Raw genomic sequence first — 22500 nt, forward strand, 5'->3', positions numbered from 1 at the left:
GACTGAGCAACCTGTCCCTGATGTATCTTATTCATGTAAGATATATATGAAATCTCAAGCAGACTGGAATGGGATTTTGCATGATATTTTGGGCATGAATTGGTCACAATTGTATAGTAGTGGTGATCCTCTAGTCTCTTTGAATGAGAATCCAGTCAGCATAATTGATATGCGTATCCCATCTCATGTACTAAGGTAATGAGTGAAGGACAAACCATGGTTCAGTGATGATTGTAGACGTGCTTATTTGGAGAAGAAGTAGGCCGATCATCTTTGGAAGGGTAATGGATCAGATTTGGCCTGGAGTGTTTATGCTTCAACTGAAAACGAATACTATTTAACGATAAAAGAAACCCTTTTTGGTACAACCCAGGAGCCTAAGTGGTGGACTACTCTTAAATCTGCACTCTTTGGTGTTGATGCAACAGTTTCTCCTTTACTTAAACCAGATGGCTCTGTCATTCACTGTCCAAAGGAAAAGGCAACCCTTTTGGCAGATGTGTTTGACAGCAAGCAGAGTAATGAGAAACTCGAACTTCCTCATTTCTGAGGCTAAACTAACTAGTTTAGCTTTTCGATCTCGTGAAATTGAAGCTCTGTTAAAGGACCTTGATGCTTATGGAGGTTTATATCCAACTGGTATTTTTCCTTTGTTTTTTATAAAGACAGCAGATTTCTTAGCTCCAAAGTTATCTGTTATTTTGAGCAAGTTAGCAAGAAGAGGAACTTTTAGCACTTGTTAGAGAATTGGTAATGTTACTCCACTATGTAAATGTGTTTGTGGTAGCTCCAATCCAACTGATTACCGCCCAATTTCCATAACTCCCATATTATCTAAAGTTTTTTAACGTCTTTTGGCAAGACGTCTTAGTAGGTATGTTAAAGGTAATCATCTGTTCCCTAGTTTGCAATTTGGTTTTCGTAAAGGCCTTGGAGCATGTGATGCCTTTCTTACAATCTCCAATGCTGTACAGAAATCCCTTGATTGTGGTTAGGAAGTTCTTATGATTGGCCTTGATTTTAGTGCAGCCTTTGACCATGTTAATCATGAGGCCCTTGTTTTCAAATTCAAACAATTGGGAGTGGGTGGGTCGTTTCTTAGCCTCATAATTGAATTCTTAAGTAATAGATTGCAAAGAGTTGTTGCTGATGGGCAACGTTGTGATCATAGGAATGTGATATCTGGTGTTCCATAGTGTTCTTGGCCCATTATTTTTCATACTATTTACACATGACATTTGGTTTGGCCTAGAAAACAATCTTGTTCCATATGTAGAGAATGCTACTCTCTTTGCATAAATTCCATTTCCTGAATGTAGATCTGGGGTAGCTGAATCCCTTAATGGCAATCTAGCTAAAATTAGTGCATGATGCAAATCATGGGGTATGAAGTTGAATCCTAATAAAATTTAAAGTAGGATTGTAAGTAGGTCAAGGACCTTGGCTCCTCCACATCCTGATGTCAGCATTGATAACCTTTCTTTAAATTTGTATGACTTTTAAAATTTTACGTGCGATTCTTGACAGCAAATTTACTTTTGAGAAACATTACGTCTGTGTCTTCTTTAATTTCACAAATAATTGGCTTATTGAGAAACTTTTTCAAGATTTTTGTTGATCAATCTATTCCAAAGAATTGCTTTAATTCTTTCATTTTACCTTGTTTCGAGTATTGTTCTCCTGTCTGGTCTCATCTTAATTTGTTGGACAGGAACTTACGGTCTATTAAATTTCTAAATCCTGATCTAGATATTAATCACTGACACCGTAGATCAATTAGTCCATTAAGCATGTTGCATAAGATATTTTTATTATTATGACCATCCTATACATTCAGAGCTTCCCGGACAGTTCCATCCTGTTCGTAATACTAAGTATGCAGATAATTCTAATAGGGCTTCTCCATCATGAGGCTCAATACTACACAGTACTCTAGAAGTTTTATTCCAGCTGTGAGCAAGTTGTGGAATGATCCTCCTACTCGAGTAGTTGAATCAGTGGAACTTCAAAAGTTCAAACTCACAACAAATGATTTTATGTTGAACAGGCTTACATAAGTCCTTTTATAATTTATATATTAAATATCTGTTTTAGCGTTGTTAATGTTTTTAAATTATATTATTTTCATTTTCGTAACTTTTTATATCGTTTATTTATTTTTTTATTTACTTTCCTCAGTGGGCTATTTTTCCCAGTTGGAGCCCTTGTGCTTATAGCATCTTACTTTTCCAGCTAGGGCTGTAGCTTAGCTAGTAATAATGATGATAATAATAATAATGATAATAATAATAATAATAATAATAATAATAATAATAATAATGATAATAATAATAATAATGATAATTGTATATATATGTACACACACACACACACACACACACACACACACACACACACACATATATATATATATATATATATATATATATATATATATATATATATATAAATATATGTACATATATATGTATATATTTATAAATATATATACAGTATATATATATATATATATATATATTTATATATATATGTGTATATATATATATATATATATATGTATATATATACATACATACATATATATATATACATATATATATATATATATATATATATATATATATATATATATATATATATATATACATATATACATATATTTACAGATGAAACATTATTCTTACCAGTTTCATTCCATCGTCAACTCTTTCCAAACTAATTGATCTGAAAACCATGTTGTCCTCGTTCACCTCCCTGAAATTCATGAAACTAATTGAACAAGTAATATGTTTATAACTAAAGATTGTTTTATTAAGCGTACATAAGTGACTATATATATAGCACGAAACTTTGAAAAATCATATTAGGATACATTTATATAAGATTTATTTATCCTATAAATAATTCATAAATAAGACGAAAATATACGCATGCATTCAGTTAGGGAAAATGAAAATTTTGAACAATGCAAGATTATATTAACCCTTTTACCCCCAAAGGACGTACTGGTACGTCCTTGCAAAAAACTGCTATTTAAATTTTTGTTTTGCATATTTTTCATAATTTTTGAAAAACTTCAGGCATTTTCCAAGAGAATGAGACCAACCTCACCTTTCTATGACGAAAATTAAGGCTGTTAGAACAATTTGAAAAAATATACTGCAAAATGTGCTTGAAAAAATAACCCCTGGGGGTTAAGGGTTGGAAATTTCCAAATAGTCTGGGGGTAAAAGGGTTAATAGCATTGGCATGTGCAGGCAGCAAAATAAGACATTCAGAAAAAAAGAGATACCAGAAGACGAAATATAAAATTTAAGCTGGACAGCTTTATGTAAATAAATATGAAAATAGTTTTTCCTTACCATATGTTGCTCTGTTCGTCCGTGAGAATCCTAAGAAGAAACTTAGTGTCTGCATTAGGTTGGGCAGTATGGGGTACTACCATGTAGTCTCCCGGGGGGAGAGTGAAGAAGGTCACGGTCTCACGTGCCATGCTGTGGGATGTCACATCCATTGGCCTCTGTGGAAAGAGGAATTTTCACTTATACATAACTTCCAAACATCTAAGAAATATGAAGAAAATTATAGATTCTAGTTATTATAAAAAATTAGTTTTCTATAATAGTAAATTGATAAAGACAAAAGTATTAACAGGGTAATATTCCAAACTAAGTCTAAATAACCAGATAGTGAGGATTAATTCCATAGATATATATATATATATATATATATATATATATATATATATATATATATATATATATATATATATATATATACATATATATATATATATATATATATGAGTCTAAAATAAAAATAAAACGGTTCAGTCAAGACTCCTAAAACTATCATAGACTGAAAATGGGGAACTCACATGTTCAGTGACAAAAGCCGTGGTTAACCTCGTCATATTGGGAGGAACTTCGTAGACGGCGAAGCCAATCGGATGAAGACTGTGTTTTTTCTTGTTGTCTAATGCTGAGAGGAAAGTATCGTACTGCTGAGTCACAGAAACAACCACGTGGCACTTGGAGAGCCCTGCCCTGGGAATCTGTACATGGAACTGGGGATTCATGGCTGTCGTCTCTGAAAGGTAATGAGTAATGGGTATTTAGAAGAGTGACAAGAATTTAGAACTATTAGGTATTTAGAAGAGGGGTAGTATTAGAAGAGTGGTAGGAATTTAGAAGAATGCTGGGTGTTTAGAGGAGTGATGGGTATTTAGGAGAGTGGTGGGTATTTAGAAGAATGATATTTAGAAGAGTGGTTGGTATTAGAAGTGTAACAGATATTTGGAAGTGTTGGTACTATGAAGAGTGCTGGGTATTTAGAAGAGTGCTGGGTATTTAAAAATGGTTGGTATTTAGAAGAATAATGGGTATTTAGAATAATGATGAGTATTTAGAAGAGTAGTTGGTATTAAAAGAGCGGCGGCTATTAAGAAGATTGATGGGTATTTAGGAGTAGTCGGTATTCAGAAGTCGGATGGGTATTTAGAAAAGTGTTGGGTATTTAGAAGAGTAGTCGTTATTAGAAGCGTGTTGGTAAATAAAGGCCTTTTAAAGAATGAAAGAATGAACAAACCAAATTATATTCGATGTTTACATTTATAATATGTTCTCTTGTTAGCAGTATTTTCATATGCGACGTACTATATTATAGGCAGGGGTCTGCCCTTGATTGTATTGACCACTACTGTATGTATATAATCAGCAAAATAGGTTTATTAAGACCATCAGTCATCTTACCGACATGCTGGGGTCCTCCGCCAGCGTTGTAGCCAGCTCTCCACCTTCTGCGTGCCAGAACCGCCCTCCACGGCTTTTTAGAATGAAGGGCTGGTTCATTCATCCAGTCGTCAGGACCAACATGGACTAGATCGAGATGAGTGAAATGGCGCGCGAAGTCATCGAAAGCCATCCTGTAAGTAGCACATGATGGAGGTGGAGAGAAAGGAGTAAGTTTCCAATTATGAAACTTTCGTGAGAGCTGATAAATGCGATGAACTGGAAAAGTTCTTTTGTAAAACAGATTGTTATATTGGAACGGTTTCCATTTTACGCTTTTAGACTACAGATGATTCTTTAGTGAACGAGAGACGGCGAAAGATCAAAACTAGGTTGTTGTCATGAAATATCTCAACTAGGAGAGAAAGTCTTTCTGTTCCGAAACCGTCTCCTGCAGACCAGGCTATAACAACACGATGAAACGGCCATTTTACATTTTGGTTGCAAACACAATCTTAAATTCAGTTTTCTTAACATATAAGAGATGACACATCATTCGAGTGTTATCTGTAGCAGGGCGTACTTCTTGTTAAACTTTTAAATGGTCTTTTGATTATATTGGAAAACATATAGTGCATTTAGTACACCATATGTTTACGACTTATGTTTCGAATAAATAATTTCAACTTAAGACTGTTTAATAGCCAGCTTGGATGCTGAATAACTTTCTTTTTATGCTCCCGTGTGAGACCATTCATGTTCTATGTTTATACACACACACACACACACATATATATATATATATATATATATATATATATATATATATATATATGTATATATATATATATATATATATATATATATATATATATATATATATATATATATATATATATATATGTATGTATATATACGCACACACACACACACACACATATATATATATATATATATATATATATATATATATATATATATATATATATATGTATGTATGTATGTATGTAATTATGTATATGTATGTATGTTTATATATATATATATATATATATATATATATATATATATCTTTATATATAAATTTATATATACAGTATATATACATGTATACACACACACACACATATATATATATATATATATATATATATATATATATATATATATATATATATATATGTGTGTGTGTATGTATGTATATGTACATATATATATATATATATATATATATATATATATATATATATATATATACATATATACATGTATATATAAATGTATATACAAAGTATATATATATATATATATATATATATATATATATATATATATATATATATATATATATATATATATATATATATATATATATATATATATACATATATATAGATAGATAAATAGATAGATAGATAGATACATTTTATACATACACTAATATAGAAAAGCATTAAGTAAAGTTATAACCAATCTTAATTTATTCACATTCCATGTGTCTAAGCTATGGAACTTCCAGATAGGTACAGTATAATTGGCCTCATTAAAGTCATTCTATTCAAGCGACAAAATGGTTCTATAGCTTCGAATGTTGTAGCGATGAAACATATTTCACTTTGATGCTTATTTTTTTCATCGTGCAACAGACAGATTTGAAGAGAATAGTTTTCATTATCACCTCACAAAAGCTTGAGCGTAATAACTGAATGATTTGATAATAATGAATAGAACCATTATTTCATATGACAAATATTTTCTAATTAGTGCAAAGATAAACAGTTTATGTTGGAGTCTCTAATTTTTTTCAAATGTTACCCTGAGGAAATTTGAAGGGAAGTTGTTCTGAAAAATATAAAATTAAACGTCTACAGGTAAAAATAAATAGGGTTAGCAAAGTACATATTTTGAACTATTTAGGAGTAATTAAATGAGAAAAATAACTGTATTATAGTGCAAATATTCCATAGTGTCCCTGAGCTGATTTACTTTATGGAACCGTAATTTTTCAGTACACTCATAAAGCTCAAATTAACTATCACCTTCACTACTATTACTACTTTTACTACTGCTGAATAAAATAATAATAATAATAATAATAATAATAATAATAATAATAATAATAATAATAATAATAATAATAATAATAATAATAATAATAAGATGAAGTTCTAATAATAATGATACATACATACATATACCAAGGCACTTCTCCCAATTTTGGGGGGTAGCCGACATCAAACAAATGAAACAAAAAAGGATATGTCTCCTCTTTATGTTCCTCCCAGCCTGACAAGGGACTCAACCGAGTTTGGCTGGTACTGCTAAGGTGGCACAGCCCACCCTCCCACATTATCCACCACAGATGAAGCTTCATAATGCTGAATCCCCTACTGCTCCTACCTCCGCGGACATCCAAGGCACCGGAGGAAGCAGCAGGGCCTACCGGAACTGCATCAAAATCGCTCGCCTTTCATTCCTATTTCTAGCACGCTCTCTTGCCTCTCTCACATCTATCCTCCTATCATCCAGAGCTTCCTTCACTCCATCCATCCACCCAAACCTTGGCCTTCCTCTTGTACTTCTCCCATCAACTCTTGCATTCATCACCTTCTTTAGCAGACATCCATTTTCCATTCTTTCAACATGGCCAAACCACCTCAACACATTCATATCCACTCTAGCTGCTAACTCATTTCTTACACCCGTTCTCACCCTCACTACTTCGTTCCTAACCCTATCTACTCGAGATACACCAGCCATACTCCTTAGACACTTCATCTCAAACACATTCAATTTCTGTTTCTCCGTCACTTTCATTCCCCACAACTCCGATCCATACATCACAGTTGGTACAATCGCTTTCTCATACAGAACTCTCCTTACATTCATGCCCAACCCTCTATTCTTTACTACTCCCTTAACTGCCCCCAACACTTTGCATCCTCCATTCACTATCTGACGTACATCTGCTTCCACTCCACCATTTGCTGCAACAACAGACACCAAGTACTTAAACTGATCCACCTCCTCAAGTAACTCTCCATTCAACATGACATTCAACCTCGCACCACCTTCCCTTCTCGTACATCTCATAACCTTACTCTTACCCACAATAACTCTCGACTTCCTTCTCTCACACACCCTTCCAAATTCTGTCACTAATCGGTCAATCTTCTCTTCCGCGTCTGTAACCAGTACAGTATCATCCGCAAACAACAACTGATTTACCTCCCATTCATGGTCATTCTCGTCTACCAGTTTCAAACCTCGTCCATGCACTCGACCATTCACCTCTCTTACCACTCCATCAACATACAAGTTAAACAACCACGGTGGCATCACACATCCCTGTCTCAGTCCCTCTCTCACCGGAAACCAATCGCTCACTTCATTTCCTATCCTAACACATGTTTTACTACCTTTGTAGAAACTTTTCACTGCTTGCAACAACCTTCCACCATCTCTATATAACCTCATCATATTCCACATTGCTTCCCTATCAGCTCTATCATACACTTTCTCCAGATCCATAAACGCAACATACACATCCTTACCTTTTGCTAAATATTTCTCACATATCTGCCTAACTGTAAAAATCTGATTCGTACATCCCCTACCTCTTCTAAAACCACCCTGTACTTCTAAGATTGCATTCTCTGTTTTATCCTTAATCCTATTAATCACTACTCTACCATACACTTTTCCAACTACACTCAACTAACTAATACCCCTTGAATTACAACACTCATGCACATCTCCCTTACCCTTGTATAGTGGTACAATACACGCACAAACCCAATCTATTGGTACCATTGACAACATAAAACACATATTAAAAAATCTCACCAACCATTCAAGTACAGTCACACCCCCTTAATTCAACATCTCAGCTCTCACACCATCCATACCAGATGCTTTTCCTACTCTCGTTTCATCTAGTGTTCTCCTCACTTCCTCTCTTGTAATCTCTCTCTCATTCTCATTTCCCATCACCGGCACCTCAACACCTGCAACAGCAATTATATCTGCCTCCCTATTATTCTCAACACTCAGTAAGCTTTCAAAATACTCTGCCTACCTTTTCCTTGCCTCCTCTCCTTTTAACAACCTTCCATTTCCATCTTTCACTGTCTTTTCAATTCTTGAACCAGCCTTCCTTACTCTCTGCACTTCTTTCCAAAACTTCTTCTTATTCTCTTCATATGAATAACCCAATCCCTGACCCCACCTCAGGTCAGCTGCCCTCTTTGCCTCACTTACCTTGCGCTTTACTTCAACATTTTTCTCTTTATATCTTCCATACTTCTCTACACTATTACTCTGCAGCCATTCTTCAAAAGCCCTCTTTTTCTCTTCCACTTTTACCTTCACTCCTTCATTCCACCATTCACTGCCCTTCCTCATGCTGCCTCCAACAAACTTATTGCCACACACATCACTCGCAATCCCAACAAAATTTTCTTTTACTAACTTCCACTCCTCCTCTAAATTACCAGTTTCTCTTACTTTCACTCTGTCATATGGCATTTTCAGCTTTTCTTGATATTTACTTTTTACCCCCGGTTTCATTAGCTCTTCAACCCTCACTAGCTCCCTTTTACATCCATCTACTCTATTCCCTCACTCTTTTGCTACAACTAATTTTCCTTCCACCAAAAAATGATCAGACATACCGTTAGCCATACCCCTAAATACGTGCACGTCTTTCAATCTTCCAAACATTCTTTTAGTTATCAACACATAATCCATTAACGCCCTTTCTACCGCTCTTCGCCCTTTCTACCACTCTTCCATTTGCCACTCTTATCCATGTATACTTGTTTTTATCTTCCTTTTTGAAAAAGCTAGAATTTATTACCATCTCTTGCTCAACACACATATCTACCAGTCTCTCACCACTTTCATTTTCACCTGGTACGCCATACTTCCAAATGACACCTTCTACCTCTCCAGTGCCCACTCTAGCATTTAAGTCATCCATGTCAACTACATAATTCCTACTACCCAGTCCTTCTACACACCTAGTTAATAATAATAATAATAATAATAATAATAATAATAATAATAATAATAATAATAATAATAATAATAATAATAATAACGCATTCATATGCACATTAGTCTCACTATTAACACATAATTATTATTATTATTATTATATTCACTAGCTAAGCTACGACCCTAGTTGGAAAAGCATGATACTCTAAGCCCAAGTGCTCCAACAGGGAAAAAACAGCACCGCGAGGGAAGGAAACAAGGAAATTAATAAACTACAAGAGAAGTAATAACAATGAAAATAAAACATTTTAAGGTAAATAACATCATTAAATTAGATCTATCATATCCAAACTATAAAAATTTTATAAGAACAAGAGGAAAAGAAACTAGATAGGAAGAGCGTGCCCGATTGTACCAACCATCTTTCAATTTATATGTCCTTCCCCCTTGTCTTGCAAGCATTGGTCTACTAATATATCTTTATATTATCATAGTATCCCTTCAAATATTTATCTCTTTCTCATATCTCATATTATATTTTTCGAAGATTCCTTTTCCGTTTAATTCATCTCTCCTTTTTCTCTAATCTTCGTCTAGTCTTGAATTGCATTTTCCCTATTTGCTATTATCCCTTTCCCCCTTTAATCTTGCTTTTATCATGAATAATATTGAATAATAAAATAAAAAGGAAAAATTACACTTGTCATACTTATCTAAATAGTACCTCTATTGTTAATCAAATATTCATTACCATGCTTCTGAAATATTACTTTACAAAGCCCTTATAAATAGTGTTCATCTCAGTATAATAATTACTGTGCATTTGCATTCTCCCTATGTAATATATTCTCCTATCCTTTGTTAATTAATCTCATTTATCTCATCAATATTCATGAAGTGAATTACCATTGTTAATACACAAATGACTTACCAGAATTCCCCTTCATTTCTGACCCTGACGGAGAGAAGCTCTTTGTCTCTATCGGATAAGGAGTCCCACTCCCACGACCTCTCACTCCAAGGACCATTCCACTCACCTCTCCCCCAAGGGTTCCTTAATCTAAAAGAAATAATGGCAAAATTATAAGTTTGACCTTTTCAAGACCGGTGGCAGTTTCCTCTACCCAGAGGATTCCTTAATCTAAAAGAAATAATGGCAAAGTTATGAGTTTTGCCTCTTTATGAATAGTGGCACTCTCCTCTGCTCCAAGAATTCTTTCACCTATAAGCTTTGCCTCTTCGTGACCACTGGTACTCTCCTTTGCTTCAAGGATTCCTTAATCTAAAAAAGAATAATGGTAAATGTATAAACTTTGCCTCTTCATGGCTAGAAACATTTTCCTCTGCCACGAGGATTCCTTAATTTAAAAGAAATAATGGTAAAGTTATAAGTTTTACATCCTCATGACCAGTGACATTCTCCTCTACACGGAGAGTTCCTTAATCTGAAAGAAATAATAGTGGTATACCAGTGGCATTCTCATCTGCTACAAGGGTTTCTTAATCTAAAAGAAATAATGGTAAAATTATAAGTTTGTCTCTTCATGATCAGTGTCCCACAAAGAAAAACACAAAAATTTCCCTATTGTAGTATACCAGCTAAGAATATCCTATAATTATAAGAGAGCATAATAACGATATTTTCCAATTACTTTTTTCTGAACTCTTTTACAACAGATAAGTTCTTTACATATCGCCACCTTTATGTATGCTGTATTTACGTATCCGGATATGGTGATTACGTGCCCATATTTTTCACACACTTATGTTAGGCTATAAATATTAGATTAATATGAAGGAATTAAGATATCTAATAGCATATCAAGGACAATTATCCATTTAGTTTAAAAGTTTGTGTTCCGACATATTTTGCAGCTACTCAAAACATAGATAAATAATATATATATATATATATATATATATATATATATATATATATATATATATATATATATATATATATATATATATATATATATGTATACCTTAGTAACCTTTTTGAAAGTAAGTAGTATTAACAAAAATGGAGAAAATATTTTCTTTACTAGAATTTCTATACATATTATTTTGAATAAAATACCACTACTACTTAAAAAAAAGACTCATAATGGTTCCTTGGTGTTCTTATTTATTGTCAGTATAATTTCCCTATTACAAATTTGACCTTAAGCCAGCAAGTAATATTGTCCGGCGAAAAAAAGCCGTATGGTAAAAGATTATTAGTTTTTTAATCTAAATTACATCATTCGATAGCACTGAAAATTATCTTCATCTGGAGTTGATGAATGTATAATTTACCTTCAGTAGGATATAGACTGAGGTCATTAACAGCGGTTTTATGTCTACCACCTTACTGATATATTTTGTCTGTAGAATGGTTCATCTTATGCCTGTCTGAGTTTCTGATATTGAAGTGGATGCATATACAATAACATACTTTTCTCTGCAGTCCTTACCATCTCACAGTAAGTATTTTTATAATTATATATCTACTATTACATCGTTTTAAGGAAGAAAATGAATTAACTTTACAGGTCAGCATATCGAATTAAATTTCAATGTGGTGGCCTGGAGGTATCGTCCTTGCCTGGTGATTGCCAGACTGAGGTTCGAGTCCCGCTCATTAGTTTCTTTTGTCTCTGCATCATTGCCATCCTTGTGAGCTAAGGTTGGGGGGGGGGGGGGGGCGGTTCGGGGAGCCTATAGTTCTATCTGCTGAGTACTCAGTAGCCACTACTTGGCCCTCCTTGGTCCTAGCTTGGGTGGACAGGGGCTTGGGCGCTGATCATAAGTAATATGGTCAGCCTCTAGGGCATTGTCCTGCTTGATAGGGCAACGTTTCTGTCCCTTGCCTCTGCCATTCATGAGCGGCCTATAATTAAACCTTTAAACCTTTAAAGATAGATAAATCTTCAATTACATTCAAACCAATTCATCTGGCCGGTAGAAGAGAAATTCACACATTTATTTACCCGTTGATTTAAACATAACAAGAAAAATATGGTCATAGCTAAAGTATATCATAGCTATTTACGACCGTGTTGTTTTCAAATCATCAATTCACTAGATTTTAACAAGTAATTTATTATGAATCTCGAACATTTCAAACTGATTAAAATATTTCTCCTCTATCCTTTGTTCGAGTTTCTTTCTATAGTTTATTCAAATAAATTTTCTATTCACAATTTTCATATCATTAATTACCTGACTTCGCTATTTTATTTTCTTCCCCATCCATATGATAGTAGGGATATATGCATGAGCATATACGCAGATATTTGTCTATATATACATATACATACATACATACATACATACATATATATATATATATATATATATATATATATATATATATATATATATATATATATATATATATATATATATATATATATGTATGTGTGTGTGTGTGTGTGTGTGTATGTGTGTATGGTATGTGGTAAATGATTAATCCCACTTTACATTCTAACTGCATTTCATCAATTGGGTATTCTATAAAGATAATTGATGACGTGCATTACCAATAACAGGCTACCACAATAGGAAAATTACAATAACAATTAAAAATCATTGCTTGGTATTGAATATTTTTGTCATATTAATATTTGGTTGTAATGATCACCTAAAACCATTACTAATATTTAGTGGGAATAATCATTAAAAATCCCTAATGATATTTAGTTAGAATGATCATCTAAAACCAATATAATATTTGGATGAATTGCTTATTTAATCATTACTGATATTTAGTTAGAATGATCACCTAAAATCTTTACTGATGTTGGTTCGAATGATCAACTATATGTTCTATCATTTGGTTGGAATTATCGTCTACAATTGTTAATGATAGTTTGTTAGAATTATCAACTATATTCATTTATAATATTTGGTTGGAATGATCAATTAAAATCATTACTATTTGGTTGGAATAATATCTAAAAATCCTTACTGATATTTATTTAGAATGTTCATCTAAAATCAATAAAATATTTGGAAGGAATGATAATCTAGTCATTACTAATATTTAGTTGGAATGATCATCTGAAATCTTTACTAATATTAGGTTTGAATGATCAACTGAAAATTTAATCATTTCTAATATTTGGTTGGAATTATCGTCTATAATTGTTAATAATATTTTGTTAATATTATTACCTATAATCATTACTAATATTTAGTTGGAAGAATCATCTACAATTATGACAAATATTTGGTTGGATGGATAGTTAAAAATAATTACTAATCTTGGGATGAAGTGATCATTTAAAATCATTTCTAATTTTTGTAAGGAGTGATCATTTAAAATCATTACTAATTTTTGTAAGGAGTGATCATTTAAAATCATATATACTTTTTGGATGGAGTGATCATTTAAAATCATTATTAAATTTTGGATGGAGTGATCATTCAAAATCATTACTAATTTTTGGATGGAGCGATCATTTAAAATCGCTACTAATTTTTGGATGGAATAATCAGATAAAATCATTACTAATTTTTGGATGGAGGGAAAATTTAAAATCATTTCTAATTTTTGGATGGAATAATCATTTAAAATCATTACTAATTTTTGGATGGATTGATCATTTACAACCATTACTAATTCTTGGATGGAGTGATCATGTAAAATCATTACTAATTTTAAAATGGAATCATCATTTAAAATCATCTCTAATTTTTAGATGGAGTGATCATTTGAAATCATTACTAATTTTTGGATGGAGTGATCAATGAAAATTCTTGCTAATTTTTTGATGGAGTGATCATTTAAAATCATTGCTAGTATTTCTATGGAGTGATCAATGAGAATAATTGCTAATTTTTGGATGGAGTGATCATTTAAAATCACTGCTAGTTTTTGGATGGAGTGATCAATGAGAATAATTGCTAATTTTTGGATCAATTGATCAATGAAAATTCTTGCTAATTTTTAGATGGAGTGATCAATGAAAATTCTTGCTAATTTTTAGATGGAGTGATCAATGAAAATTCTTGCTAATTTTTAGATGGAGTGATCAATGAAATTTCTTGCTAATTTTTAGATGAAGTGATCAATGAAAATTCTTGCTAATTTTTGGATGGAGTGATCATTTAAAATCATTGCTAGTTTTTGGATGGAGTGATCAATGAGAATAATTGCTAATTTTTGGATGGATTGATCAATGAAAATTCTTGCTAATTTTTGGATGAAGTGATCATTGAAAATCATTGCTAATTTTTGGACGAAGTGATCATTTAAAATGATTGCTAGTTTTTGGATGGAGTGATCAATGAAAATCATTGCTAATTTTTGGATGGAGTAATCATTTAAAATCATTGCTAGTTTTTGGATGGAGTGATCAATGAGAATAATTGCTAATTTTTGGATGGATTGATCAATGAATATTCTTGCTAATTTTTAGATGGAGTGATCAATGAAAATTCTTGCTAATTTTTAGATGGAGTGATCAATGAAAATTCTTGCTAATTTTTAGATGGAGTGATCAATGAAAATTCTTGCTAATTTTTAGATGGAGTGATCAATGAAAATTCTTGCTAATTTTTGGATGGAGTGATCATTTAAAATCATTGCTAGTTTTTGGATGGAGTGATCAATGAGAATAATTGCTAATTATTGGATGGATTGATCAATGAAAATTCTTGCTAATTTTTAGATGGAGTGATCAATGAAAATTCTTGCTAATTTTTAGATGGAGTGATCAATGAAAATTCTTGCTAATTTTTAGATGGAGTGATCAATGAAAATTCTTGCTAATTTTTGGATGGAGTGATCAATGAAAATCATTGCTAGTTTTTGGATGGAGTGATCAATGAGAATAATTGCTAATTTTTGGATGGATTGATCAATGAAAATTCTTGCTAATTTTTGGATGAAGTGATCATTGAAAATCATTGCTAATTTTTGGATGAAGTGATCATTTAAAATGATTGCTAGTTTTTGGATGGAGTGATCAATGAAAATTCTTGCTAATTTTTAGATGGAGTGATCATTTAAAATCACTGCTAGTTTTTGGATGGAGTGATCAATGAAAATTCTTGCTAATTTTTAGATGGAGTGATCATTTAAAATCATTGCTAGTATTTCTATGGAGTGATCAATGAGAATAATTGCTAATTTTTGGATGGAGTAATCATTTAAAATCATTGCTAGTTTTTGGATGGAGTGATCAATGAAAATTCTTGCTAATTTTTAGATGGAGTGATCATTTAAAATCACTGCTAGTTTTTGGATGGAGTGATCAATGAGAATAATTGCTAATTTTTGGATGGATTGATCAATGAAAATTCTTGCTAATTTTTAGATGGAGTTATTAATGAAAATTCTTGCTAATTTTTAGATGGAGTGATCAATGAAAATTCTTGCTAATTTTTGGATGGAGTGATCAATGAAAATTCTTGCTAATTTTTAGATGGAGTGATCAATGAAAATTCTTGCTAATTTTTAGATGGAGTGATCAATGAAAATTCTTGCTAATTTTTGGATGGAGTGATCAATGAAAATCATTGCTAGTTTTTGGATGGAGTGATCAATGAGAATAATTGCTAATTTTTGGATGGATTGATCAATGAAAATTCTTGCTAATTTTTGGATGAAGTGATCATTGAAAATCATTGCTAATTTTTGGATGGATTGATCAATGAAAATTCTTGCTAATTTTTGGATGAAGTGATCATTGAAAATCATTGCTAATTTTTGGATGAAGTGATCATTTAAAATGATTGCTAGTTTTTGGATGGAGTGATCAATGAAAATTCTTGCTAATTTTTAGATGGAGTGATCATTTAAAATCACTGCTAGTTTTTGGATGGAGTGATCAATGAGAATAATTGCTAATTTTTGGATGGATTGATCAATGAAAATTCTTGCTAATTTTTAGATGGAGTTATTAATGAAAATTCTTGCTAATTTTTAGATGGAGTGATCAATGAAAATTCTTGCTAATTTTTAGATGGAGTGATCAATGAAAATTCTTGCTAATTTTTGGATGGAGTGATCAATGAAAATCATTACTAGTTTTTGGATGGAGTGATCAATGAGAATAATTGCTAATTTTTGGATGGATTGATCAATGAAAATTCTTGCTAATTTTTAGATGGAGTTATTAATGAAAATTCTTGCTAATTTTTAGATGGAGTGATCAATGAAAATTCTTGCTAATTTTTAGATGGAGTGATCAATGAAAATTCTTGCTAATTTTTGGATGGAGTGATCAATGAAAATCATTACTAGTTTTTGGATGGAGTGATCAATGAGAATAATTGCTAATTTTTGGATGGATTGATCAATGAAAATTCTTGCTAATTTTTGGATGAAGTGATCATTGAAAATCATTGCTAATTTTTGGATGAAGTGATCATTTAAAATGATTGCTAGTTTTTGGATGGAGTGATCAATGAAAATTCTTGCTAATTTTTAGATGGAGTGATCATTTAAAATCACTGCTAGTTTTTGGATGGAGTGATCAATGAAAATTCTTGCTAATTTTTAGATGGAGTGATCATTTAAAATCATTGCTAGTATTTCTATGGAGTGATCAATGAGAATAATTGCTAATTTTTGGATGGAGTAATCATTTAAAATCATTGCTAGTTTTTGGATGGAGTGATCAATGAAAATTCTTGCTAATTTTTAGATGGAGTGATCATTTAAAATCACTGCTAGTTTTTGGATGGAGTGATCAATGAGAATAATTGCTAATTTTTGGATGGATTGATCAATGAAAATTCTTGCTAATTTTTAGATGGAGTTATTAATGAAAATTCTTGCTAATTTTTAGATGGAGTGATCAATGAAAATTCTTGCTAATTTTTAGATGGAGTGATCAATGAAAATTCTTGCTAATTTTTAGATGGAGTGATCAATGAAAATTCTTGCTAATTTTTGGATGGAGTGATCATTTAAAATCACTGCTAGTTTTTGGATGGAGTGATCAATGAGAATAATTGCTAATTTTTGGATCGATTGATCAATGAAAATTCTTGCTAATTTTTAGATGGAGTGATCAATGAAAATTCTTGCTAATTTTTAGATGGAGTGATCAATGAAAATTCTTGCTAATTTTTGGATGGAGTGATCAATGAAAATCATTGCTAGTTTTTGGATGGAGTGATCAATGAGAATAATTGCTAATTTTTGGATGGATTGATCAATGAAAATTCTTGCTAATTTTTGGATGAAGTGATCATTGAAAATCATTGCTAATTTTTGGATGAAGTGATCATTTAAAATGATTGCTAGTTTTTGGATGGAGTGATCAATGAAAATTCTTGCTAATTTTTAGATGGAGTGATCATTTAAAATCACTGCTAATTTTTAGATGGAGTGATCATTTAAAATCATTGCTAGTATTTCTATGGAGTGATCAATGAGAATAATTGCTAATTTTTGGATGGAGTAATCATTTAAAATCATTGCTAGTTTTTGGATGGAGTGATCAATGAAAATTTTTGCTAATTTTTAGATGGAGTGATCATTTAAAATCACTGCTAGTTTTTGGATGGAGTGATCAATGAGAATAATTGCTAATTTTTGGATGGATTGATCAATGAAAATTCTTGCTAATTTTTAGATGGAGTTATTAATGAAAATTCTTGCTAATTTTTAGATGGAGTGATCATTTAAAATCACTGCTAGTTTTTGGATGGAGTGATCAATGAGAATAATTGCTAATTTTTGGATGGATTGATCAATAAAAATTCTTGCTAATTTTTAGATGGAGTGATCAATGAAAATTCTTGCTAATTTTTAGATGGAGTGATCATTTAAAATCATTGCTAATTTTTGGATGGAGTGATCATTTAAAATCACTGCTAATTTTTGGATGGAGTGATCAATGAAAATTCTTGCTAATTTTTTGATGGAGTGATCATTTAAAATCATTTCTAGTATTTCTATGGAGTGATCAATGAGAATAATTGCTAATTTTTGGATGGAGTGATCATTTAAAATCACTGCTAGTTTTTGGATGGAGTGATCAATGAGAATAATTGCTAATTTTTGGATCGATTGATCAATGAAAATTCTTGCTAATTTTTAGATGGAGTGATCAATGAAAATTCTTGCTAATTTTTAGATGGAGTGATCAATGAAAATTCTTGCTAATTTTTGGATGGAATGATCATTTAAAATCACTGCTAGTTTTTGGATGGAGTGATCAATGAGAATAATTGCTAATTTTTGGATGGATTGATCAATGAAAATTCTTGCTACTTTTTAGATGGAGTGATCAATGAAAATTCTTGCCAATTTTTGGATGGAGTGATCATTTAAAATCATTGCTAGTTTTTGGATGGAGTGATCATTTAAAATCATTGCTAATTTTTGGATGGATTGATCAATGAAAATTCTTGCTAATTTTTAGATGGAGTGATCATTTAAAATCATTGCTAGTATTTCTATGGAGTGATCAATGAGAATAATTGCTAATTTTTGGATGGAGTGATCATTTAAAATCACTGCTAGTTCTTGGATGGAGTGATCAATGAGAATAATTGCTAATTTTCGGATGGATTGATCAATGAAAATTCTTGCTAATTTTTAGATGGAGTGATCAATGAAAATTCTTGCTAATTTTTAGATGGAGTGATCAATGAAAATTCTTGCTAATTTTTAGATGGAGTGATCAATGAAAATTCTTGCTAATTTTTGGATGGAGTGATCATTTAAAACCACTGCTAGTTTTTGGATGGAGTGATCAATGAGAATAATTGCTAATTTTTTGATGGAGTGATCATTTAAAATCATTGCTAGTATTTCTATGGAGTGATCAATGAGAATAATTGCTAATTTTTGGATGGAGTGATCATTTAAAATCATTGCTAGTATTTCTATGGAGTGATCAATGAGAATAATTGCTAATTTTTGGATGGAGTGATCATTTAAAATCATTGCTAGTATTTCTATGGAGTGATCAATGAGAATAATTGCTAATTTTTAGATGGAGTGATCATTTAAAATCATTGCTAGTATTTCTATGGAGTGATCAATGAGAATAATTACTAATTTTTGGAGGGAGTGATCATTTAAAATCACTGCTAGTTTTTGGATGGAGTGATCAATGAAAATTCTTGCTAATTTTTGGATGAAGTGATCATTGAAAATCATTGCTAATTTTTGGATGAAGTGATCATTTAAAATGATTGCTAGTTTTTGGATGGAGTGATCAATGAAAATTCTTGCTAATTTTTAGATGGAGTGATCATTTAAAATCACTGCTAATTTTTAGATGGAGTGATCATTTAAAATCATTGCTAGTATTTCTATGGAGTGATCAATGAGAATAATTGCTAATTTTTGGATGGAGTAATCATTTAAAATCATTGCTAGTTTTTGGATGGAGTGATCAATGAAAATTTTTGCTAATTTTTAGATGGAGTGATCATTTAAAATCACTGCTTGTTTTTGGATGGAGTGATCAATGAGAATAATTGCTAATTTTTGGATGGATTGATCAATGAAAATTCTTGCTAATTTTTAGATGGAGTTATTAATGAAAATTCTTGCTAATTTTTAGATGGAGTGATCATTTAAAATCATTGCTAATTTTTGGATGGAGTGATCAATGAGAATAATTGCTAATTTTTGGATGGATTGATCAATAAAAATTCTTGCTAATTTTTAGATGGAGTGATCAATGAAAATTCTTGCTAATTTTTAGATGGAGTGATCATTTAAAATCATTGCTAATTTTTGGATGGAGTGATCATTTAAAATCACTGCTAATTTTTGGATGGAGTGATCAATGAAAATTCTTGCTAATTTTTTGATGGAGTGATCATTTAAAATCATTTCTAGTATTTCTATGGAGTGATCAATGAGAATAATTGCTAATTTTTGGATGGAGTGATCATTTAAAATCACTGCTAGTTTTTGGATGGAGTGATCAATGAGAATAATTGCTAATTTTTGGATCGATTGATCAATGAAAATTCTTGCTAATTTTTAGATGGAGTGATCAATGAAAATTCTTGCTAATTTTTAGATGGAGTGATCAATGAAAATTCTTGCTAATTTTTGGATGGAATGATCATTTAAAATCACTGCTAGTTTTTGGATGGAGTGATCAATGAGAATAATTGCTAATTTTTGGATGGATTGATCAATGAAAATTCTTGCTACTTTTTAGATGGAGTGATCAATGAAAATTCTTGCCAATTTTTGGATGGAGTGATCATTTAAAATCATTGCTAGTTTTTGGATGGAGTGATCATTTAAAATCATTGCTAATTTTTGGATGGATTGATCAATGAAAATTCTTGCTAATTTTTAGATGGAGTGATCATTTAAAATCATTGCTAGTATTTCTATGGAGTGATCAATGAGAATAATTGCTAATTTTTGGATGGAGTGATCATTTAAAATCACTGCTAGTTCTTGGATGGAGTGATCAATGAGAATAATTGCTAATTTTCGGATGGATTGATCAATGAAAATTCTTGCTAATTTTTAGATGGAGTGATCAATGAAAATTCTTGCTAATTTTTAGATGGAGTGATCAATGAAAATTCTTGCTAATTTTTAGATGGAGTGATCAATGAAAATTCTTGATAATTTTTGGATGGAGTGATCATTTAAAACCACTGCTAGTTTTTGGATGGAGTGATCAATGAGAATAATTGCTAATTTTTTGATGGAGTGATCATTTAAAATCATTGCTAGTATTTCTATGGAGTGATCAATGAGAATAATTGCTAATTTTTGGATGGAGTGATCATTTAAAATCATTGCTAGTATTTCTATGGAGTGATCAATGAGAATAATTGCTAATTTTTGGATGGAGTGATCATTTAAAATCATTGCTAGTATTTCTATGGAGTGATCAATGAGAATAATTGCTAATTTTTAGATGGAGTGATCATTTAAAATCATTGCTAGTATTTCTATGGAGTGATCAATGAGAATAATTACTAATTTTTGGAGGGAGTGATCATTTAAAATCACTGCTAGTTTTTGGATGGAGTGATCAATGAAAATTCTTGCTAATTTTTAGATGGAGTGATCATTTAAAATGATTGCTAATTTTGGGATGGAATGCTCATCGAAAATCATTGATAATTTTTGCTTGAAGTGATCATTTAAAATCAATGCTAATTTTTGGATGGGCTGATCATTTAAAATCATTGCTAAATTTGGATGGAGTGATCCTTGAAAATCATTGCTAATTTTTGGATGGAGTGATCATTTAAAATCATTGCTAATTTTTGGATGGAGTGATCATTGTGAACCATTGCTAATTTTGGGATGGAATGATCATCGAAAATCATTGATAATTTTTGCTTGAAGTGATCATTTAAAATCAATGCTAATTTTTGGATGGGCTGATCATTTAAAATTATTGCTAATTTTTGGATGGAGTGATTATTTAAAATAATTGCTAATTTTTGGATGGAGTGATTATTTAAAATAATTGCTAATTTTTGGATGGAGTGATTATTTAAAGTAATTGCTAATTTTTGGATGGAGTGATCATTGTGAATCATTGCTAATTTTTGGATGGAATGATCATTGTAAATCATTGGTAATTTTTGGATGGAGTGATCATTGTGAATCATTGCTAATTTTTGGATGGAATGATCATCGAAAATCGTTGATAATTTTTGCTTGAAGTGATCATTTAAAATAAATGCTAATTTTTGGATGGATTGATCATTGAAAATTATTGCTAATTTTCGGGTGGATGGATCATTTAAAATCACTGCTAATATTTGGATAGAGTGATCATTGAAAATCATTGCTAATATTTGGATGGAGTGATCATTTAAAATGATT

At 31.3% G+C, this 22500-nt stretch overlaps 1 protein-coding gene across 2 annotated transcripts in view; it reads right to left on the reverse strand.

Annotated features, from left to right (window-relative positions):
• Positions 1–22500, reverse strand: part of LOC137655057 (calpain-9-like) — a 475257-nt gene that overhangs the window by 10925 nt on the left and 441832 nt on the right. For both annotated transcript variants that reach the window (XM_068388950.1, XM_068388951.1), the window contains 5 exons: positions 10660–10788; positions 4752–4924; positions 3878–4089; positions 3363–3520; positions 2685–2754 (listed from right to left, as the gene is read on the reverse strand). In XM_068388950.1, the coding sequence (XP_068245051.1) occupies positions 2685–2754; positions 3363–3520; positions 3878–4089; positions 4752–4924; positions 10660–10788 (742 nt within the window). The remainder of the gene's footprint in view (positions 1–2684; positions 2755–3362; positions 3521–3877; positions 4090–4751; positions 4925–10659; positions 10789–22500) is intronic.

The sequence above is a fragment of the Palaemon carinicauda genome, chromosome 16 (genome assembly GCF_036898095.1).
Source record: "Palaemon carinicauda isolate YSFRI2023 chromosome 16, ASM3689809v2, whole genome shotgun sequence".
Taxonomy (NCBI): Eukaryota; Metazoa; Arthropoda; class Malacostraca; order Decapoda; family Palaemonidae; genus Palaemon; species Palaemon carinicauda.